The sequence below is a fragment of the Sturnira hondurensis genome, unplaced genomic scaffold, assembly GCF_014824575.4.
Source record: "Sturnira hondurensis isolate 20B ecotype Veracruz unplaced genomic scaffold, ASM1482457v3 Scaffold0022908, whole genome shotgun sequence".
NCBI lineage: Eukaryota > Metazoa > Chordata > Mammalia > Chiroptera > Phyllostomidae > Sturnira > Sturnira hondurensis.
The window spans coordinates 5513037-5532432 of NW_028095539.1; the positions used below are offsets into that span (position 1 = coordinate 5513037).

General features: G+C 46.0%; 1 protein-coding gene across 13 annotated transcripts in view; it reads right to left on the reverse strand.

The window, feature by feature from the left end:
* FNBP1 (formin binding protein 1) overlaps positions 1-19396 on the reverse strand; it is a 115770-nt gene that overhangs the window by 30555 nt on the left and 65819 nt on the right. For all 13 annotated transcript variants that reach the window (XM_037036993.1, XM_037036990.1, XM_037036988.1 and 10 more), the window contains exon 7: positions 397-525. In XM_037036993.1, the coding sequence (XP_036892888.1) occupies positions 397-525 (129 nt within the window). The remainder of the gene's footprint in view (positions 1-396; positions 526-19396) is intronic.

The window sequence follows — 19396 nt, forward strand, 5'->3', positions numbered from 1 at the left end:
AGCCCAAAGAGAAACAATTCAAAGAACTACCATCTGTTTTAAGTCCTATGAAGAGAGATGCTCTGATTCCTAGAGTTAGGTTGGCTTTTCTTTTTTCTTTGGTAACCAGAATGGTCCTTTTAGCAAAGAGAGTGTTGATCTAAGAATCACGGTGCTAGGACTGCAGGGGCGACTCCAGAAAGTTGGCAAAGGCGATTGACTAGTCTTGGGATCAATAGCCTATTTCCCTTTCCTGACTGCGGGTCAACGCTTCTCCACCTGAATGCTTTACAACGTGACTGAGTCGGAGGGAATTCGGGATCAGACGAAAACGTGGAACGTAAGTCCACCAGTCACGGTCTCGAAGCCGGGACCGTGTTTCTCAAAAAGGCACGTCGGCGGATTTGAGCCATTTACCTGAAATATGGTCGGGATGTGAGTGTAGTAATACTCGTGCTGCTCGTGGTTGAACTTCTGCAGAATCGATGAGTAATCTGCTTTGCTGTCCTCTGCCATTTGGTGGCGCAGTTGAGCTTGTTGTCGTGCCTGAGGACCAAAAGTTGAGAATATCCCCATGTGTACAGGGACCAAAGAAAAGCCTCAAATCGCAACCCGGAGGGGCTGGTCACCAATTTACCTCGTGTGTTGTATTCAGCAGGAGCTCTTTCTAAATTTTATTTTTAATTACAGTTTACATTCAATACTATTTTGTATCGGTTTCGGGTGTATGGCGTACGGGTCAGATAATCATGTATTTTATAAGGTGTTCCTCCTCGCCCAGCATTTCATACTCACCTGGCACCACACAGGTGTGACAATATTAGCAACTAGATTCCCTGTGCTCAACTTCACTTCCCCATGACTGTCTCGTGGCTACTAATTTGTGCTTCTCAATCACTTCACCCTTTTCAACCAGACCCCTAAACCCCCTCCCCTCTGGCAACCATCAATCTGTTCAATCTGTGAGTCTATTTCTGTTTTGTTTGTTCATTTATTTTGCCCTTCGGACCCCACATTTAAGTGAAATCATATGGTGTTTGTCTTTCTCTGACCAACTTATTTCACTTAGCATAATATCCTCTAGGTCTACCCATACTGCTGCAAATGGTAAGCTTTCATTCTTTTTCATGGCCAAGTAATATTCCACTGCATACGGGTACCACTTCATCTTTATCCACTTGTCTACTGATGAGCACTTGGGTTGCTTCCACATCTTGGCTATTAATAACAAAGCAAGTGCTAATTTTTTAAAAAATGGTTTAGCCTTGGCTGGTGTAGCTCAGTGGATTGAGCACGGGCCTGTGAACCACACGATCATGGTTCAATTCCCAGTCAGGGCACATGCCTGGGTTGCAGGCCTGTTCCCAGCAGGGGACTCACAAGAGGCAAACATACATTGATATTTCTCTCCTTCTCTCCTTCCCTTCCCCTCTAAAGATAAATAAATAAAATCTTTTTAAAAAATATAAATAAATAAATAAATAAATGGTTTAGAATTTGAATTTACTTTAGGCAAGGATGTGTATCCCCATTTGTTGCAAAGCTAGCCCTTCTCTGTCTTAACTTGGCATTTCTTTCTAGTTAGACAGCGACGTGAGTCACTGTTATTTATCACCTGCACTTGGCCAGATTCACAGACTTCTGTGTCTGGATGGCCCCCGTGAGAACCTCCTCCACCTATCACCCTGGCTGGTGTGACTCAGTGGATTGCATGCTAGCCTCTGAATCACAGGGTTGCTGGTTCGATTCCCAGTCAGGACACATGCCTGGGTTATGGGCCAGGTCCCCAGTAGGGGGCACAAGAGAGGCAACCACACCTCAATGTTTCTCTCCCTTTCTTCCTCCTTTCCCCTCTTTCTAAAAATAAATGAATAAAATCTTTTTTAAAAAAGAACCTTCACACACACACACACAAAACACACACACATATATATTCTGTTTTTTTGAGAAGGAGGAGATGAGGGAATTTATACATTTTTAAATTCAATTCTCAATGGGGTTCACGAACTAAACTGGCATAGGAACCACTGATCTCAATGGACCTTTCTCAACCCCTCCATGATGTTTATTTTTAGCAGCTACTTAAAGAAGCAGTAAGCATGGCACCCTCTTCATGCTTTTAAGGTTTGTGTGTGTGTGCTATTTTGTGTTTCACCACGTTGCTTTTCTCCTAAATAATCAATTATAAAGGTCACAGATGGGTTTCTCTCTTCTAAGTCCTGCTCTGGTTTATCACGTGTCCACAGACAGGGGCACTTGTTGACAGGTGTGGAATCAATTTGAAAGCTCCAACAAGAATGCTCCCAAACTATGAACAGGGTTGCTGGTTCGATTCCCAGTCAGGACACATGCCTGGGTTATGGGCCAGGTCCCCAGTAGGGGGCACAAGAGAGGCAACCACACCTCAATGTTTCTCTCCCTTTCTTCCTCCTTTCCCCTCTCTCTAAAAATAAATGAATAAAATCTTTTTTAAAAAAGAACCTTCACACACACACACACAAAACACACACACATATATATTCTGTGTTGTCCACAAACACCAGAGATCGTGAGGCCGGTCACACCAGCTGGCGTTCACGCAGCGCCGTGGAGGCGCCCCAGATACACAGGAGCTCACGCATCTCGAAGACCATCTGAGGTCTGCGTGAGACAAACCGGTCGCTGCCAGGTGAAGGCGCGGCTTGGCCTGCGGGTGACTCGGCCAACTTGCCACGCACAGCCAAAAACACAACAGGAAAAGGGCCTCGTTCCAACATAACCAAGGCAACGTGCTGTTTGTTTGGCTTTTGTCCTGTTTTACTGAACCCAGTAGTTTAAAAAAAAAGTAAAAGAAAAAGAAAAACCAGAAACGTTCAGATGTAAACCCTAAAAAGACGCTCTGGGGTAGTTCATCCCCCTTTCTATCTGATCGTTGATAATATCACCTGCTGGAGTTTAGCATCTCAGCGTTTTTCACTGGTTTCCTGCCTCTGTGACTTGAAGGCTTAACCTGGTTCTCACTTCCTCGCCTCGCTGACTCATAAGCATTCTGCTAAAAGCCCAAGGTGGCCACTTAAAGAACCTGACCTGACTCTCTTCTGCATTCACACGTAAACGCTTCCCCAACCAAGGTAACCATATCAATATTTCCAAACGAATTTCCTCATTACTGGAGGTGGGTTAGTTTCTTAAGGACATCAGGCACCTGAAAACCACAGGGTCCACTCGTCAGCCCCCCTCGGTGATTTCGGCCGCCACACTCTTCCTCTCTGTCGGCAGCCTGCGAGCTCCCTTCTAGACCATATGCTTCATTTGGCTTCTGCTGCTCCAGTGTCCACCCGTAAATACACCGCCCAGGCCCGAGAAGGCTGGGGGCCCTGCCGCCCCGAGGGCCAGCCCCTCCTCTGTGCGCACGGGCCCCCCCCACGCTGCGCCCACTCCACCTGGTCCTCTGTGGTGACCAGCACGCATCCCTCTGAACCCTTTCAATTACCTGGAGTTTTGTCATTTGTCACTTTGTTATGAATATGGAAAAAAGCAGAGAAATTCCCAGCTTTTAGACCTCAGATGTCTAAAAAATTCTGTTTCATTCGCAAACTTTCCTCAGAAAAACACAAAAATGCAGAGCGGGGGTGGGGGCTCATCTTTTCCATAAACAAGAATTAACGAGCAACAAGACAGAGAGCCCCTGCATTTGTTTTGGAGGAATGATTCCGCCTCGGGGAATTTGTAAAACGCCTCCGATCTGAACCAGAGACCAGAACACATTATCATGTGCACACGTATGTATGTGTTTATGCATGTGCACACACAGAGACCACAGGAGCCCACTGGCACTTCCTGCCCAGGGATCCATCATGCAGCCGAGGAATGATTCGCTGATGAGACTGGAGACCAGCCCTGTGGGGGTGCCCCAGCACAGGGGGGGGTGCCCCAGCACGGTCTGGGTGGCAGTAGCTGTGGTCCTCTTCCTCCCCCACCCCCGGTCTCCAACCAGGCCCACGCTTTGGCCATCTGATTCCTTTTGTAAGCACATAATAGTTTCCCGATGTCCTTTTTACACTGTTTATCTGCAGAAATTCTAACATGTCACTAGGGACCACTAGAAGTGAACGGTGGAAGCAACTGAAGTAAGCAGTGACATACGGGAAACCCAGCCTGGAGAGGGAGCTGAGAAGGAGAAAACCAACCAGATGAGCGTACGCTCGCTCGGCTCGCTAGAGGGAAGAGGTCTACCTGTTCCCTTAAAGGGGCAATGTCTCTCGGGGAGTTTGTCTTGAGTGCAAAAGCGCGGGCCCAGAAGGCCCGAGTCTCCGTTTCCCTCCAACGAGAAGAGAAAGACACTTCAAAGCAGCCCAGCACTCTGTTCACCACACGCCTGCAGCGGGGCTGCCCAGGGAGACGGCGCCCGCTGTCCCATCCTCAGTCCCAGGGCCCGTCTGCTTCGAATTAATACTCACGTAGGAATCCTGGGCCCCAGAAGGCGCCGTTGTTCCGACAAAGTTTTAATACGGAAAATCTATTTTTGTTTTAGTGAGCTGTTGTGTTTATTGTACAAGAACGGAAAGAGCCAGCTTCATCAGTTAGTTATTATAACAGATACTTCAAAAAATGTCTTTAATAGAATTTTCGAAACTGGGCCTGGAGTAACCAGCGGGTGACTAGGTATTTTAGGAGGTGCACCTCTTCAGGCTAACACCACGGCAGGGAGATTAAAAGCATCACTTTTCTTCTCTCATCTCTTTTGAAGTCAGGCTAAAAATAGCATCTATTATCTTAAAGAGGTACAGTAGTTCCATTCTAAGCCAGACCATAAGCTGTTTGTTATAATTAAATTTTCCATTCTAACACCAGAAGACACTGTGTCTTACAGCAACATCAGTGCAGGGCAGAGAAGTTCAAAAGACCTTTTTTTTCTTAATGAGTCAGAGTCATGGAATTTAGAAACAATTTTAAAAAGTCCAGAATGCCGGCAACTGCCTAAGACTGCAAGTCACAGACATCTCTGAATGAAACCCAGGCCACTCTCGCTGTCAGTCACAAAGGCGGGACTTAAACTTGAGAGTTTCCGAGACAGGCCCTTGCGAACCTCCCCAGATAAACCCAAACAGGCCTCAGTACGTGCTTCCGTTTACGCATGAGTTCGCTCATGGGTAATTCTTCCTCTTCTCTTGTTACATTTTCATTGCGTTCACTGGGGTGACGGTGGTTAATAAAATTATATAGGGTTCAGGTGTATAATTTTACAACCCATCATCGTCTGTACATTGTCTTGTATGTTCACCACCCAAAGTCAAGTCTTCTTTCCTCATCATTTGGGTGATTCTTTTATTTTTTTAAATATGTTATAGAGAGCAGGCGGACAGTGACCAGAGGGGAGAGGGGAGGGAATTTCAGGGGAAAAGGGGAAGGATTCACAGGAACCAGTATAAAGGACACATGGACAACAACTAAGGGGGGTGGAAGTGGGAGAGAGGTGGGGAGCACTGCGGGGGTGGGCTGGGATGGGAGTAAAAGACAGAAAACTGTACTTGAACAATTAAATTAAAAACATAAAATAAAATAATTTGATTTATTTTTTACAGAGGGGAAGGGAGGGAGAAAGAGAGGGAGAGAAACATCCCTGTGTGAGAGAGACATCGACTGGTCGCCTCCCACGTTCCCCCCACCCCGCCCTGCCCCGGTCAGGGACCTGGCCCGAAACCCAGGCAAGTACCCGGACCGGAAAAGGTGAGACGAGCGGTTTCTAAGTCAAGAAAATAATATATTAGAAACGGCAGCCCAGTGCTTCTGGATCCTAATGGTTTAGAAACAAAAATGCTGTCATCCCTTTAGATTAGGAGCACAGACAGGGTGTGCAGCAACTTCCTATTCGATTCAGCACCACTTTCCCGCACTGTTGCAAACGTCAGGGGAGGAACTAACGCTGCTGGCTGGGTCTCAGGGGTCACACACAGACAACGGAGGGGTGCTAAGGACCCTCGCGCGCACAGAGGGAATGTGGTGGGTTTGCCCACCAAGGTAGACCCTCCTGGTTTTTTCCACCAGGGCTGCTTAGGGCTTTTGACCTGTTAACAAGAAGGGCCCATATTTATGCATTTACTATAGACAAATAAAGGAGTTCATTAATTTTTTGATCATGACCTTCGATATCTCAGAACACGACTCACTGCTGTTCCTTAGGGGATAAACCTTTCGTGGTAGAGTTTTTGGAAAGTCACTTGTTTCCTCTGTAGGTAAGAAAATGAATTAGAAAACCCATTTTTTATTACCAAAATTCAGGAACAGCAAATGAGGAACACTTTACAGACAGTCAGCCCTGGCAGCTGGCCCAAGTAGCAGCGAATGTCCTTTCTCCCGAGCAGCTGTGCTTTCAATATTGTATTTCGTTGTTATCAGCGGAGGCCAATTGTATTTGAGGCCGGAGGGAGAAGGAGGAGATAATGAAATTTTATTCCGATTCGCCATTCTGCACGGCGACTAGGCGATCTGTAACTGTTACCCTGTAGCCTTCGACGTACGGCAGCTCGGCCTGGAGGGCAGATGGCCTCACCGCCAGGCCGGAACCCGGTGAGGGCGTGCAGCCGGCCCGGGGCAGCCAGAATCTGGCACTTGGCTCCCGACCCACCTCTCCTCAAGCTACCTGAGCCGCCGACTTCACATTGTGGATAAAATTACACATATGAATTTAATTACCTGGGCTGCCTGCCCCTCCCTTTCGTTCTTTTTTCACCCAATTACAAGAATTTGCTTGCTGTAACAATTCAAAATTACAGAATTGCATGGTCTATTTTTTTATTTTTTAAGATTTATTTATTTTTAAGCCCTGGCTGGTGTAGCTCAGTGGATTGAGCACAGGCCTGCGAACCACAGGATCACGGTTCGATTCCCAGTCAGGGCACATGCCTGGGTTGCAGGCCAGTTCCCTGCAGGCCAACTCCCAGCAGGGGACGCACAAAAGGCAACCATACATTGATGTTTCTTTCCCTCTCTCCTTCCCCTCTAAAGATAAATAAATAAATAAATAAAATCTTAAAAAAAAAAAAAAGATTTATTTATTTTTAGACAGAGGGGAAGGGAGGTCAGCAGTCCTCACACGCTCCCAACTGGGGGCCTGGCCTACAACCCAGGCCTGTGCCCTGAACTGGGAACCGAACAGGCAACCTTTCAGTTCGCAGGCAGGCACTCAAGCCACTGAGCTATGCCAGGCAGGGCCAAGATCATCAAGAAGCCCCCGCATTTTCTATCCTCTGATAATCACTATTAACAGCCACAACCTGGAGTTCTTAATTTGTGTGTGTTTGGCTGGTGGGGGGTAGGGGTTCTGAGAAGACAACGAGGGGAGGCAGAGCCATCTGGGGCAAGTCACTGGAACGTTCTAGAAGTACTGCTGCAAAGACACCACTAAATGACATTACAATGTCCGCCAACGAACAGCTGGCAAAGGTGGTGAGTCCGAGTCACCCAGCAGCAGCTCTGCCCAGCGGACCCCTGGCCTCCCGCGTGCTCCAGGCGGATGAGAAGCACACACACTCCCACAGCGCACAGGGGAGGTGCGGGCAGCTGAGCACCACGGCCTCCTCCAGGTATTTTTGAGGTCAGCACAACAGCAACCGATTGAGAAGGCCTGAGCCCTCTAACTGGTATGCTGGATTTTCTAGGATTTGTCAATGATTAGGAGTAAAACTAGTCTTTGAGTAAAACTAGTAAAACTAATCTTTGAGTAAAACTAGTAAAACTAATCCCAAGCAGCTCTATCTCTGGGAATTTATCCTAATGAAAGATTTCAAATGTTCATAAAAGAGATGCATCAAAATATAATAGCTGCCCTGACTGGTGTAGCTCAGTGGATTGAGCACGGGCTGCGAACCAGACGATCACGGTTCGATTCCCAGTCAGGGCACACGCCTGGGTTGCAGGCCGGTTGCAGGCCAGTTCCCGGCAGGGGCCAGTTCCCAGCAGGGGATGCACCAAAAGCAACCATACATTGATGTTTCTCTTCCTCTCTCCTTCCCTTCCCCTCTAAAGATAAATAAATAAATATTTAAAAAATATATATATAATAGCTAATGCTTCAAAACAAATGCCCAGTAATGTGATTGAACATGTTATATCCTTTCCTGGCTGGTGTGGCTCCGAGGATTGAGCACTGGCCTGCGAATCAGAAGGTCCCTGGTTTGAGTCCCAGTCAGGGCACATGCCTGGGTTGCGGGCCAGGTCCCTGGTTGGAGGCATGTAAGAGGCAACCACACACTGATGTTTCTCTCCCTCTGTTTCTCCCTCCCTTCCTCTCTCTCTGAAAATAAATAAAATGTTAAAAAATATATGTATGTTATACCCTTAATGGACCAATGTGTAGTATGTAAAAAAAATGATGAGAAAGAATATTTAAAGATAAGGGAAGGTGAAAACTGTATATAATTTTTAAATTTTTAAGGCTTCCAAAATGGTATTTATAGCATAATCCCATTATTGTAAAAATAAAAATAAAAAACAAAAAACTAATAATGATCATTTCTGGAACAATGATTAAGGAATATCTTATTTTGCCAAAAAAGTTAGTGAAAGAGACAAAAGTTTAACGCTGAATCCCAGAAACAGGGGATGACTGAAGAGGCGTGGCCTGCCTGAGGCCCACGGGGGAGACGAAAAAGCGCAGTGTCTAGAACAGTGTTGCTGTACGATAAATGGCATTGTTCAAATGTCCCAGCACACTGCTACATCGAGAATACACTGCCAAGTTCAAGACTAAGAATGCATTTAAAAATTCCTATTCAGGCAGAGTGCTGGGGGTTTTTGTTGGAGCCTTCCAGGCCGGGAACTTGCCAAAACAATGAGTCTGTCTTTGATAAATTATAAGGGCAGCTAAAATACAAAACAGAGAAAAACTTCAAAATAAGTTAACCAGAGAAATATGCTTGAAACATTCCAGCAATTTCCTGATGCTTTAAAAACAGTCTCAGGACTCCTAGCCCAGTCCGGTCACTTCCTTCGGCGCAGCAGCTGAAGTGGGAGAGACTATGGGAGGGCAGCAAATGAGACCAGCATCTCAATCCCACTCGGCCATTCACTTGCTAAACAGTCTTGAGAAAAGGCCTTCTGTTTCCCTGTACCCTGGTTGCTCCATTTGAAGAGCAGAATTTGAAATATCAGTTTACTCAAGTTGAGGGACAATTCCTGCTAAAAGAGAGAAGCCAACGCGGATGCTGTTCACTTTGACATTGGCCCAAGTCCCAGCCGGCGAGAACCAAGTTGGTAGGAGCTCTGAGCTCTCTGAGACTCTTCCTCTCCCCTGGTTTCTAATGGGTTGTCATTGGCGAGAGACTGGAGTTTTCGGGCACGGCGGGTTCGAAATGACCACTTTCTCTTCCCCTTCTCCCCTTCATAAATAACCTCACCACAGAATCTGACAGTCCTAAGGTTTCATGTAGGTACAGCTGAAGACAATGGCCTGGATGCTAGGAAGTGAATGCCTATATGGTCACCATTCTCTTCTGCTGTGGAGTTACTGTGAGAAGCAAAAATGCTGAAAGTACTCTGTAAGTACAGTTCTAGAGAAGGTATGTTCCCCAGAAGAGTAAAAAGGATATTCACCACACATACCCTGAGAGGAAGGAATGAAATGCCCTACTTCCAGTTCTGAAGGAATGTGAAGTGTCCAGTGGTAGGTTAGCAGCCGTTCACCCTGATTCCCCAAGTCACAACAGATGTTGAAGCAGTAACGTTGAATACTAATAATCTAACATGTGTTATTAACCATATACCGTCAATGAGCTTAAGAGGTAAGACCACAGACCCTTCCTCTAGTTCAACCTCAGGGTTCGTTTTCTCTGTCTTTCATTAGGCCAGTGACACTTCCCTACGACCAGACAAGACCGCCGGGAAGCTTGTTTAGGTCTCACGCTATGAGGTGGAGTGGGGGAAGGGTGTATCTGAGAAACAAAACCTTAAACTTGTGTGTATTATACAGATGGTACAAGAATCCCAAACCCAAGTAATTAACATGAAAATTAGTTCCAGATTGTCTGGCAGAAACAAATATGAAAACTTGCTGGGGGGATTCTCCCACAATCCTGCTTTTACGTGATTCTCAGGGAGAGAAAAAAATCCCTGTTGAAGATATGCTAAAAAATACAATAATAATCATAAATGCACAAGGAAATAAAACCATCATGAGAGCTGACACTATAGAGACTAAGCGATCGCCGTACGAATTTGAGCTAAAAGAACAATTTGAAAAAAATGTATAAAATAAAAACACTTAAAATGGTCAGAGAAATAAAAGAACCAATAGAAATCACAAGAAAATAATAATCATGAGTAGAATGAGAAGTTCCATACACAGCTAATGAGTGCCGGAACCAACAATTTGAGAGAATGAGAAACAGACAATATTTGGAGAGTTAACGTGTGTTAACACCGGAGGGTTGCCCTATATTACAAAAGGAAGAAATCCTCCAGGGAATCTCAAGCAGAGTAAATAAGGAATTAAAAAAAGTCTGTCCTTTGAGACACCATCGTGATACCATCGAACACCAAAGGCAAAGCCAAGGTCTTAACAACTGGAGAGGAAAGTCAAATATCTACAAAAGAATGTCATTAAGTACACAGACAACTTTCAAATAGGAAAGATCAGTGATAAAAGGCAATGCAATGACATTTGCAAAATATTTAGGGAAAACAACTGTCAGCTTAGAATTCTATACCTAGCTAAACTATCACGTTAGAGGGAGGACAAAATAAAGGTATTTCAGACAAATAAAGGAAAACTTAATCCTCATACGTCCTCATGGAAAAAAAAATAAAACCAACCTATCATCCAGGAAGGAGGAAATTTAACCCAGAAAGAAATACCACGTAAGAAGTAACAACACGGGGCCTGTACACGGCTGCAGCTGTGTGGACAGATGGTGAAACAATGGCTGCCCCCTTTCCATGGTTCCTGCAGTTCCTCGTCTGGGACCGTCCCCACCTCTCTGCATTCGTTCCCTGACACTGAGGCCTCATGCCTATTACTGCTTATCACCTCACTCCACCCACTACCACCCGCCTGGGTCTGCAGGCAAGCACAGCGGCTCACGAGAAACAGCGCACCAAATACAAACCGGGAGGAAGGTCCCATGTACACTGGCAAGAGCCCTGAACGTGAGGCACGACCAGGTCAGCAGGGCTACTTTCGGTTCACGGTAACTGAACATTTTACAGCCTGCCCCTTTTCATCTAGAAGGGAGTACAAGAATGATGGGGAGGGTTAAAACCCTTTTAGAAAATATAAGACACTTTTCTAGTGTAGGTTTCTTGAGAAGTAAGTTCAATAGCCTCTCCTCAGGGTCACATTTATTCTGCCATTTTGCTTTTAACAGCACAACCCATGCTCACCTGGCCTCTGCGCCTGGGTCCTGCTCAGTCCCCTGCTCGGTCAGGCAGGCCAGCGTCCACAACGTGGCTCCCTCCGCGCCCCGGATGAAGTTCTCACCAGCTCAGGTGCTTGCTCCCTGCTCCTTCTTTTCCACGTATATCCATTCTTCACACTCAGCTCCCAGTTCCTCCTTCAGGCCTGTCCCCACCAGCTGTGCCCCACACGGACCTCTGTCAGAGGCAGCATCCAGACACCCTCTGAGCTCTCAGTGTTGGCTGCTCATGGACCAGGTGCGGGACTGCAGTCACTGTTTAACTGCTCTTGCTCTGATTATCTCCCCCACGCATTTGGCAGGTAGCACAAGGATACTCTTTTCCCCGCCAGACCCGAGTTTTCCTGGCCTGTCTCACTGTGACTTGCTAACCAGGGTCCTCAGGAAAAGCAGCTGTTCGGTCCTATCAATGCTGTGCACTATGTGTTTGATAAATGTTCTTGTAGAATGCTTAGACACCTAGAATGTTCCAAAGATACTCAGCTGATGCCCAGTGGGTTGGAGGCAAAAGAACTGAGGGAAGAACCAGAAGAAACCCACGAACAGGCAGAATTCAGGTGACAATAAGTCTCAACCATTTAAGTGAAGTCTAAAAACAGGCCCTTGCTTTACACATATCACATGCCACCGAAGCCTCACAGTCGGCCCTGGCGGTGTGGAGTACTGTCCTTACTTTACAGAACAGAAAAGGGGTTCAGATGAAATAAATTGCCTCAGGCCACACCATCAGTGAGCGGTAGAAACAAGATCTGAACCCATGTCCACGTAGGATCGAGATTAAGAACAAGCTCTTGGCCAAGCCTGACCCTTTGCTATCAGGAAAAAGTAAGATGTTATTACACGTGTTGCCATAGGAAAGCCTTTAGAACAGTGAGGGCACAGAGTGAAGTGCCAAGCGTTCAAAGCTACACACACACACACACACACACGTAAGTAAATACCACTTAATTTAATTCATTTGTAGTTCCCATCCATATCCCTATATTCATGTCATATGAATATCTGTATTCATACTGCATTTTATTTAATCCATTTTTAACAGATGTTATTTATTCATTTTTAGAGAGAAGGGAAGCGAGGGAGAAAGAAAGAGAAACTTCAAATGAGGGGACCTGGCCTGCAACCCAGGCCTGTGCCCTGATCGGGAATTGAACCAGCGACCCTTTGGCTCACAGGTCCACGCTCAATCCACTGAGCCACACCAGCCAGGGCTAATCCATTTTTATTTTCAAATGTAGGGTATACGCATGACTTGCCATCTTACTCTGCTCTACTGGTGTTTTGCACATTAACTTAGAGGTTTTGTACTGATTACATATTAAAGCAAAGCTAAAACAGGTCCTCATGTCAATATTTTAATGCAAGTGAAATGCATACTAGACACATTTCACTGAAGACGCTTTTGAAAGTATTTAGTCTTTATATCAATTCACTTTTGGTAGCACCTCCACCTTCAATAGGCTGAGATTTTGACATTTTGATGTGCCTGTTAATTTTGAGATGCTTATGTCACCCAGCTCCATTTTCAGTGTTAAAAACCCCTTACTTCAAAAGCAAGTAAGTGAAAAATCCAGGCTAACAGTAAAGACAGTAGTAACTGCAAGAGAATGAACGGAAACTAGGAGCTGAGTACTTTTTTTTAAAGTGTATTTTATTGATTATCCTATTATAGTTGTCCCAGTTTTTCTCCCCTTTATTCCCCCTCCACCCTGTACCACCCCACCCTCCAGGATCCCCCCCACCCCTTAGTTCACGTCCATGGGTCGTACATACAAGGTCTTTGGCTTCTCCATTTCCCATACTGTTCTTACCCTCCCCCTGTCTATTTTGTACCCACCACTTATGCTTCTTATTTCCTGTACCTTTCCCCCCTCATTCTCTCCCTCCCTGCTGATAACCCTCCATGTGATCTCTATGAATACAACTTTAAGAGTGCTTTTCTGTGAAACCTTTGACCATAGTAAATAATTCTATGTTTCAACATTCCTGTCATAAATTTCATTTGTAATGAAAACTGGTATTAGTGTCACGGCCTTTTACAAAAAGCCTCATCCTACAAATACTCGTTTGTGACATGGATTGAAGTTGTGTTCCGTTTGCAAATATAAATACATTTACTCCACACCAGGGGACTGGAGAAAATTTCTGTTAAATTGTATTTCCCACATGAAGTGTCAAAGGGAGAAAACCTATCTATTACCACTCAGGACAAACCCTGAGAATTGAAACAACAGAAAGCGCTCAGGAGGTTCACTGAGTGCAGACGCGCTGAGAGGAAAGTAAACAAACCCAGACCCTGCAGACAGGCCTCCTTCAAGACAGAGGTCCAGGCTACAGTGAAAGTGCCCTGTCTAGAATCTCTGACTCGAACAGGACTCCACTTGTTAAAAGGACAGTCACAGCAACAGCCTGCATTTTTGACAGTCTTTTCAATTCCACACTTTTCTCCCGTGAATAAAAAGCATTTAAATCGGAAAGATCAAGCTGCCGTTGCAAAATGTATTTCCTGTGTTCAAACTAACCACTTCCTCTTCAAAAAAAAAAAAATCGTTCTTTCAATTGTTACAGTGAGCCATTCCTCCAGACGTTTTACATGAAGCAAATTCGGGGACAGCACTAAAGATACGAACACCTTCAATGAAGATGTCAGCTCCCTCGCTACTGCAGGGGCAGAGAAAACAGTTCGCAGTCCAATCCTTGTATGTGCAATAGCTCCCGCAGTCACCCTGCTGGAGCCGTTTCCCCAAATGGTAAAAACTGCAGTACCTCTGCTACTCAGCTGGCCTCAGAGCGGGGCCAGCCCTGCCCCGCCTGCCTGCGCTCCCTGGGGCCGGCAGCTCTGACTCCAACCAGAGCAAACTCTGAGACTCCTGAGTTTCATCGGTTTGAGCAAGACAGTTATGATAATCATTCAAAGTAAATGCCTTTATGCTTGCTTCAAATCGCATCGATTCTTTCCTAGCCTTTTATTTTGCTTTTTAAAATACTCTATTGGGTTGAACACATGATATCCAAAACAGCATATGAATATTTGATGGTAATTACAAACAGGAAGTCCCATCACTCACTTCTTAGAATTCAACCTCACTTCGTGACTCGGGATCTTCCATTCTACCTCACCCAGGGGCATCTATGTAGGATTCACAATAATGTTCAAAGCCAAATATTTTTAGAAGCCATAATATCACACAACAATGGAATATAAACGCCCTAGGAAACTGATGCCCTGTTCTAAGTGCTCCTGGCCAGGACTTTAATTTAATTTTGCTTTAAAAACATTTCCTCAAGTCGGGTTATATAACAAAACTCATGATAAGCCAAATAAGGAAAGCTCTCAAACTGTAGAGAACCCTTCTGCTTAGTCAACACTCCGAGTTGCTGTGAATTGGAATAAAGAAGCCAGGGCACAGTTGCGCATAAAATTGAGACCCTGGCCCTGAAAGAATCATTAAGTTGAAGAAAACTAGACTTGCGAAAAAGGAGAAATTGATACTCGGCTTTTAAAAGCATAACTTGAACTCACTGGCAATTTCTGCAGCTACTTGCGACCAGGGACTGCAGCTGCTGTTAAACAATATCCTATTTTGCGTTCAGAAATTATGTAAGAGCACCGAGTCACAAGGCAAGGGTGCGCGAGAGAAAGGGAATTATTCACTGCCTGACATGGATGAACTCAGTTTAATGCATGCATTTGCAAAACACTGTTCTCTCTGTTCAGAAATATTAGTTCCCATTCCATTCATTTTGATAACCTTTTCCTTTTCATCCCAGCGCCGCACGGATCAGCTGCACCACCGTTGGAATTCAGGGGTCAGGGGCTGCCTCTTGCCCAAGTCTGGCCCCACGCTGTTGTGCCACAGCAGAGCGATGGAGACAACCTGGCTTTAAAGAGAGCTGTCTGGAGGGCAGATGGGAAAATCCACCAGACAGCAAACCGCACATCAAGGGAAAAGGGAAAGCTGCGTTCCCCGACGCGGAGGCTGACGTGATCACACGGGGGCATCTCCGCCTCGCCCACACCGCGCCACACGGTCAGTGACGATGAGTGAGGGGTGCGGGAGAAGGGGCTGGAACATTCTATAGCGTAGGTATTCCGCCAGCAAGTTCGATGCTATTTTTTTTAAAAATGAGAAGACCACCAAATCATGATTTCATTAGAATTCCCTTAAATTATATATTTAAAAAAGCATGGGGTAACTCACTTGGGGATGCTGGGTGAAATTAGAGAAAACAGATTCAGAATTTAGTTGGGTAAAAAGCTGTACCAAGGTGAAGCAAAGTGTAAGAAAACATAGTTCCTGGAAAGATTTTTGTAAGGTAAGTCAATGGTTACTTAGAATTCTGATTCTTCAAAGGTAATCTCCAAACTGTGTAAAGCCTGAAATGTTGACCTCATTAGGAAATGCTCTCTTGCCCACTTCTCTGCACATCACACCCCAAACCCGAGGAGCAGCCCCGCGTGGGCCAGAGCAGACTGGCACAGGAGGGCGCAGCCCTGAGCGCCCTGGAGCAGCCCTAGTACCGCGCAAAGCCGAGGGCAGGAAGCAGAGCCAGGAGCGGAGCGGAGCTGTCTAGCTGGAGAGGGGTGGACTGGGGCTGCCTCGCGGCCGTGCTGTATCGCAGCTGAGCTGTTTGCACTGAACAAAGTTTCCTTCTCCACCGCACCCCAGACTGGGGATTCCACTGGTGCTGAACTGTGCAGAGACCATCTGTTGACAGATTTTCCCCATGTTTCCTTGCAGTCCTTGCACTTTTCAGCACTTAAAACAGAGAGTTAAGGACTATCTTTTCCATCTCATACAAGGGGAGAAGACAGAGTCCGGTTTTACCTTGAACTTCAGTACACAGGTCATAAGCCACAGGACCACCTGTTGCAACGTGGTTCTACACACCCAGATGCATTAATTCCAAACCATGAGAACTCGTTTTAAGTCTTCGGATTCAAAGCTCTCTGGCAGCTGCGTCTGGGCCAAGGACAAGAGGCTGCATCGTCCTTGAGTGCCATCCCCAGTAAAACCACTCCGCTGAGCTTATTTCCCCTCCACATCACTCCTCTGCGGGCCGTGGCATCCTAACAACATCATCCAAATGCATCATTCGCCGGCCCAGAGGTCAAACTCCAGTTTTTTCTTCTGTCTACTTTGCACGTATAAAATGACTTCTGGTTAAACTGGCTGCCTCTGGGATAACACAAAAAAACTCTCGTAAGCAAATCACCACACATCTGGTGACACACTGACACCAAACACAGAGCAAATGTCTCCTGACGACCCGTGCAGATGGACACAGGCAGATTCTGGGTGACTTGGACACAGCGCTTACCAACAGCGCGGCTCCAATCTCTGAGCGGGACACTGAACTTTCCTAAAAGAGAAGAACATCAGGCTCCTACTTGTCTTCGAGGATCACGCCCAGGTGGTTCACCACAGCGGCATCAACAAACGCGAACACAATTTAGGGACGAGGGAAGTTCTAGCTCCTTGGAGGGAGAGCAGTTACATCTTTGTAAGTATAGGCATGTCCCTCCAAGGGTTGTGGGGGTGACTGCCAGAAAAAGGAGGTCAAGCCCTGGGTGGTGTGGCTCAGTGGATGGAGTGCCAGCCTACAAACCAAAGGGTCGCTGGTTTGATTCCCAGTCGGGACACACGCCTGGGCTGCAGGCCAAGTCCCCAGCTGGGGGCCTGGGAGAGCAACCAATGGATGTATCTCTGACTCATGGATGTCTCTCTCCCTCTCTTTGTCCCTCCCTTCCCCTCTCTCTAAAAATAAATAAATAAAATCTTTAAAAAAAAAGAAAAAGGAGGTCAAGAGATTTCTTATCATTGGCAGAAACTGGGAAAAGCCATTTATATGAGATTCAAAGACTTTCCGATGTCAAAATGGAAAATCACATTAACTACCGATAAGAACCACTGTTTGTCTGGGAAATTACAGTGCTTCGAGTCACATTCTTCAGCAAAAGAGCTTAGGAATTCCAGTGTGCAGACCCTGCTCCTTCACCTTCCACATTTATGATGCCAAAATCAGGTAATTTATCACATCCTTGGGGAGGAGGTGAGTGGTACGTCCATAAAAATCACAAGGGTGCTGTCAGTAGACAGAAAAACAATGCATCCTGGGAAACACTTCAAGGCTGAGGACAGCCACGCGATTGGCAGATCCGCCTCCGGATCCAGCAATTGCACCTTTGATAACCTACCTTTCAAGGCCGACCAAGGTAGGAAAACCAGGAAAACAGCCATCCTGGAGATTTTTCAACCACAAAGGGTCAGAATTCACACAGCTGGCATGGATCCTGAACCCAAGTTGGAAAATTCAGACCCATGTGGTCCTGGCTCCACATGACCCCAGGTCATGCCAGCTGCCGGGAGAATCCACGCTAAATGCAGGCCAAGGACAGTTCAATTCCAAGGGACGTACATCCAGCATCGCACATGGGCGGTCTCCATCTCCCCTGTCCGTCTGCTTGCTGTGACGTACTCCTTCTTAGGCGACCGAAATGCAGGGCAGTGGTGTGGGGGTAAGAGACGTCTTGCTGGCCGACAGCGGGAGTTCATGGCGGGGAGCAGCCCCGGGGAAGCCTCCTCACGGAGCCGGTCCAGAGACCTCCGGGGCGACTCGCCCAGCTGAGCCCCTCCTGACAGCGGGGAACTCGACTTCAAGGCATAAAGCACAACTGGAGAGAAGACGACCCCACGTCGGCGACAGACTAAATCTCACCGAAGATATTACAGTTCTAAACTTTATCAAATCGACAGGAAATGGCAACTCTACCCCCCATTATCATCCTAATAGTTACCTTGTGAGTCCCCGGCCACCACCAGGGTGGCTTTGAGGGTCTCGTACACGTTCACTCAGCAAACACTCTCCTCAGCCCTGCTCCCCTGCGGGCCCGGGGATAGACAAGAACAGCAAACCACAAAGAAGGATGCAGCGGATGCAAAAATATACCTGACAGGAAGATTTAGAGAACACAGTTGACAAGTCTGAGCGGATGGAAACAGGCGGACTCTGCAGCTAGGATCTGGAGAAGGCACATCCTTTTCAATTCCTTCTAGAACATTTATAAAATTGGACCATGCTCTAGGCCGTAAAACAAGTCTCAACAACCATAAAAGACAGAAACTCGGGCTTTCTACAACCACGGTGTAGTTAAAACAACAAAAAGATACATTTCAATATGTCATACAACAGAAAATTTTAAAATATGCTTCTAAATAAACCATAGGAGACAGGAAGCAGTAAAAGAAATGAAAAAGAGCTAGAAATGAACACTGCTACTATTGTACACCAACACCTGTGGGTTGTACATAAATCAGTGCTGACACGGGAAATTCGTTAGGCAAATACTTGGACTAGAAAGCAAGAAAAGTTGAAATAAGGCAAGCATCTGAAGAAAAAAAAAGTTTTTAAGATTTTATTTATTTACTAATTTTTTTAGACAGAGGGGAAGGGAGGGAGAAAGAGAGACAGAAACATCAGTGAGTGGTTGCCTCTCACATGGCCCCCACTGGGGACCTGGCCTGCAACCCAGGCATGTGCCCTGACTGGGAATCGAACTGGCGACCTTTTGGTTCACAGTCCACGCTCAGTACACTGAGCTACACCAGCCAGGGCTGAAGGAAGAAAAATTTTAAAGGACAACAGAAGAACTCCAAAGGCTAACGGACAAGGAAGAAGGAAAAGAGACTACATGAAACAGAAAACAGAAGTAGAAAAGAGAAGTTCCACAAAGATAAATTCTGGTTCTTGGAACAGAGCAATAAAAATGACTTTAGAAAAGTGACCCCCCCCAAAAAGGGGGAGGTGGTATAAATAAGTTAATATTAGGGATAAACAACAGATGCAGCAAAAATTAAGGTGAGAGAGTATTATGGGCAACATTTAGCTAAGACATCTCAAATCTTATGATGAAATGGATGTATTTTTAGAAAAATATAACACCAGGGTCCACCAAAGCAGCAGATATTGAAGGAATCGATTTGGCAGTCAGAAGCGTTCCCACGACACAGCATCCCAGGACGTTT